Source organism: Myotis daubentonii, chromosome 11 (assembly GCF_963259705.1).
Source record: "Myotis daubentonii chromosome 11, mMyoDau2.1, whole genome shotgun sequence".
In the NCBI taxonomy this organism is placed as follows: Eukaryota; Metazoa; Chordata; class Mammalia; order Chiroptera; family Vespertilionidae; genus Myotis; species Myotis daubentonii.
In genome coordinates this window covers 52,247,460-52,251,118 of record NC_081850.1, presented here as the reverse complement: position 1 = coordinate 52,251,118, position 3,659 = coordinate 52,247,460, and the positions used below count along the sequence as shown (strand labels likewise).

General features: G+C 54.9%; 1 protein-coding gene across 1 annotated transcript; it reads left to right on the top strand.

The window, feature by feature from the left end:
• The first annotated feature begins 1,097 nt into the window (after positions 1 to 1,097).
• Positions 1,098 to 2,767, top strand: CCL19 (C-C motif chemokine ligand 19). Its single transcript, XM_059658771.1, has 4 exons — positions 1,098 to 1,343; positions 1,981 to 2,107; positions 2,318 to 2,411; positions 2,499 to 2,767. Exons 1-4 carry the CDS (start codon positions 1,283 to 1,285, stop codon positions 2,517 to 2,519), a joined length of 303 nt encoding a protein of 100 aa, XP_059514754.1. The 5' UTR covers positions 1,098 to 1,282; the 3' UTR covers positions 2,520 to 2,767.
• Positions 2,768 to 3,659: the final 892 nt, after the last annotated feature.

Genomic DNA, 3,659 nt, shown 5'->3' with positions numbered 1-3,659 from the left:
AAATTTGGAAATTTGTCTGAATATGAGCTGGCCAGCCCCTCTCCTTAGAAATCCCCTCTTGGTTCCCAGGATCGAGAGGAGGGGAAAAATGAAGGGGGCTATTCCAGGCCAGGCCCCCTCCAGCTGTTGCATTGACCCAGGTGTTGGACATGTGAAATTGATCAATAGAGAAAGGGGCAGAGTTCACTGAGCCAGGAAGTTGAATCCCAGAGGTCTGACATGTGAGATGCGGGTGCTGGGCCTCCTTCCAAGGAACATACCCTTTCAGCTCTGCTTGTCTCAAGGGAGGGCCTAGTTCCCACATGATGGATGGTCAGGCACTGTGATGATTTGGGGGCTACCCCAGGCTCCATGCTTGTGCTGAGGGCACCAAGAAGCCTTCTTTTCCACCTTCACCAGAGAGAAGAACCACAAAGAACAGAATGAGGATGAGGGATAAACCTAGGGAAGGGGGCCCTAGCCGGCGTTGTGCAGTGGTTAGAGCATCAGTTGTGCACCAAAGGGTCCCTGGTTCCATTCCCTGTCAAGGGCACGTATCTGGGTTTCAGGTCCCATCCCCACCCTCATTGGGGCATGGGCAGGAGGCAACCAATCAATGTGTCTCTCACACTGATATTTCTCTCTTCCCCACTCTCCTCACTTTCTCCCCTCTCTCTCCCCCCTCTCCTTCCCTTCCTGCTCTCTCGTCCTATCCCCCCTCCCTTCCACTTTCTGAAAATCAATGGGAAAAGTATCCTCAAGTGAGGCTTAACAACAACAACAACGACCTAGGGAAGGGGGCACAACTCCTCACTCTGGCCCCCAATCCTGACACCACCCCTGAAGGCCAGCTCTGGGGTTGATAATGCAAACGCCACCAATGAGACGATAGTGCATGCCCTCTCAAAGGAGCTGCTAGTACAAGATGCCCTTCTGGCTAGACTGCTTAGATTCTCAGAGCTAAAGCCAAGGCTGCTGAGGGGGTGGGGCGGGGGGGGGGGGGGGGAGGAGGGAGGGAAAGAAGGGTTATATTCCCAGAAAGAGGCGGAGCTGGGGGGCAAAAGGGAATCCACAGAATGAATTTTGGAGGGGAATTTTTGGTGAGAGAGAGTGAAAGTTCTTCTGGCCCATAAATAGGAGGCAGGCGCAACCTCACACAGCCTTCCACACTCACATTTCCAGACCCCTGCACACTCCACATTTCAACTCCCAGCCAATCTCAGCCTCACGCAGCCTCCTGCAGAAGCTCAGAAACTCACTCACACGCACACTCTCGCTGTCAGCCAGCCTTTGTTCACCCTCCATGGCATCCCATGCAGCCGCACTACTGGCCATCAGCCTGCTGGTCCTGTGGACCTCCCCTGGTAAGGCTGAGGGGAGGCTGGGGGGAGGGGAGGGGAGAGGGGATGTCTAGCCCTCAGATGGCTTGGCGCTGGGCATGCCGGACACTGAGAATTAGGTCTGCCTGGTTCAGTGAAGCTGGATGCCCTGTGTGTATTCCTGTGAGTGTGCGTATATCTGAGGTCCTGAATTCCAATGTGTGTCTGCCTCTTGATGTATCTGAGGGCCTCTGGCTGCCCCTGTCTCTGCTGGCTCTACTTCCTGCTACCTCAGTATCCCAGGCAGAAGGAGAGAAATAAATATATTTGCTTAAGGTGGGGAGAACGAGAGAGACAGAGGCAGAACTAATAGTCAAAATATTTAACAATTCGTAAGTCCTCTAACCCAGCCTTTTACCCACAACCACCCCTTCCCCATCAATTCAATGCTTTGACCAACATTAGCTCTTCATTTGTGGGAAAGTCAAGAAGCCCTGAGAGAGAGATTGGGGTGATGGGGCAGCGGGAAGGCATTTGTGGGGCTCCACACAGTTGTTTACCAAACAGCTTAGAAGTATTTCAATATATTTAGCAACCAAGAGGGTTGCTAAATATATACACAGCCTCCCTCCTCAGGGTCCCTATGTTCTAACACCACCTTCTTTGGCCTATGGCCACCCAGCTCAGGGTGGTGCCAACGACGCAGAAGACTGCTGCCTGTCTGTGGCCCTGCACCCTATTCCTGGGAATATCGTGCGAGCCTTTCGATACCTCCACATCCGGGATGGCTGCAGAGTGCCTGCCGTAGTGTGAGTTGTGAAGAGGAGCGCATCATGCCTCACCTCCCACTCTACCCCCACCTCCTTCTCTCTCTTCTTCTTGCCAAGCGCAACCCCTTCGAGGAAGCCCCTGAAACAGTTTTGGGATGTGGTCCTCAGCCTCTGCCCCTCACACCTGGGCCTGCCAGGAAGCTGGGTTCCAGGGCTCCCTTCTCTCTGACCTCTGACCTCTGACTCCAGGTTCACCACAAAGAGAGGTCGCAAGCTTTGCGCACCGCCAGACCAGCCCTGGGTGGATCGCATCATCCGGAGACTGCAGAAGAAAGCTGCCAAGGCAAGCCCGCCCTCCCGCCCGGCCTCCTCCCTCTGAGCCCCTGCCCAAGACCCCAGCCCAACACCTTCCCTCTCCTTCCTCCCCCAGAACAAGCGCCACAGCAGTTAGCCCCTGGCAGCCGCCAAGGGAGCCCTGTATCTGAGTGAAGAGATGCGAACCACTGCCACCCCGGGGACCCAAGGACCAGAAGAGAGAACCAGACCGTCAGCTCCTCTGCACCAGACCTGACAACGCCGGGCAGGGCCTGGAGTGTCTGTGAGTGTGAGTGTGAGTGTGAGTGTGAGAGGGTGAGTGGCAGGAGCAGTTTCTCCACACCCAGACTGCAAAGCTTCCAATAAAGCCCACAGGTACCCACAGATATGTCTGTGTGCTGTTTGTCCACGATGACCGGGGTAGAAAGGGGGAGATGGAATGGCAGGATCTATTTTCTTTCCTTTTTTTTTTTTAATAAATAATTCTTTATTGTTGAAAGTACTATATATGTCCCTTCCCCCCCCCCCCCCATTGACACCCTCCAGTCCACCCTCATCACCACCCCCGCAACCCCAGGGGCTTGCCACTCCATTGTCTGTGTCCATGGGCCATGCACACATGCACACAAGGTCCTTGGGTGATTACCTCCCACCCACCCACTCACCCTCCCCCGCCTTCCCGCCAAGATCCCGCACTCTGTTCCATGCTTGGCAGGATCTGCTTTCTACTCTGCAACCTGAGCAACCTTCTCATCAACCTCCACCTAATACCCTGTATTCTCAGGATGAGCTGCCACAACCAGGGCTCCACCGCCTGTCTCCTCAAAAGCCTGTCACACTCCACGGCTCAGTGACACTAAACCTGTGTCAGTGCCCTGAACAAGCCAAACTCTCACACCTCCCAGTCTCAGCACCCAGAGCTGTTCCAGCACCCAGGTGTCTCATGGATCAGGTGTCACTGGGGGAAAGGGAGTTGTCAGGAACTCGCTCTCATGGCTAGAGGAGAGGCCAGGACCCAGCTCTCCTGCCTGGGGGAAGTACCCATCTCCCATGCCATTCCCTCTGTTTGGAACGCTCTTCTCTCTCCTGCTCAGAGAACTTCCCATCTGGGTCTGGATGACTCCTCCTCCAGGAAGCATTTCTGACCCCGGGCTGGGGTTAGATAGCCTCCCTCTCTCCCAAGCTCCCAGGGACCCCTACCCCTCTCTCCTTATAGCACCCATCACACTGAGTTATAATGACTAGTTTGTCAGCCTTCCTGGACAGGGATTTTGTC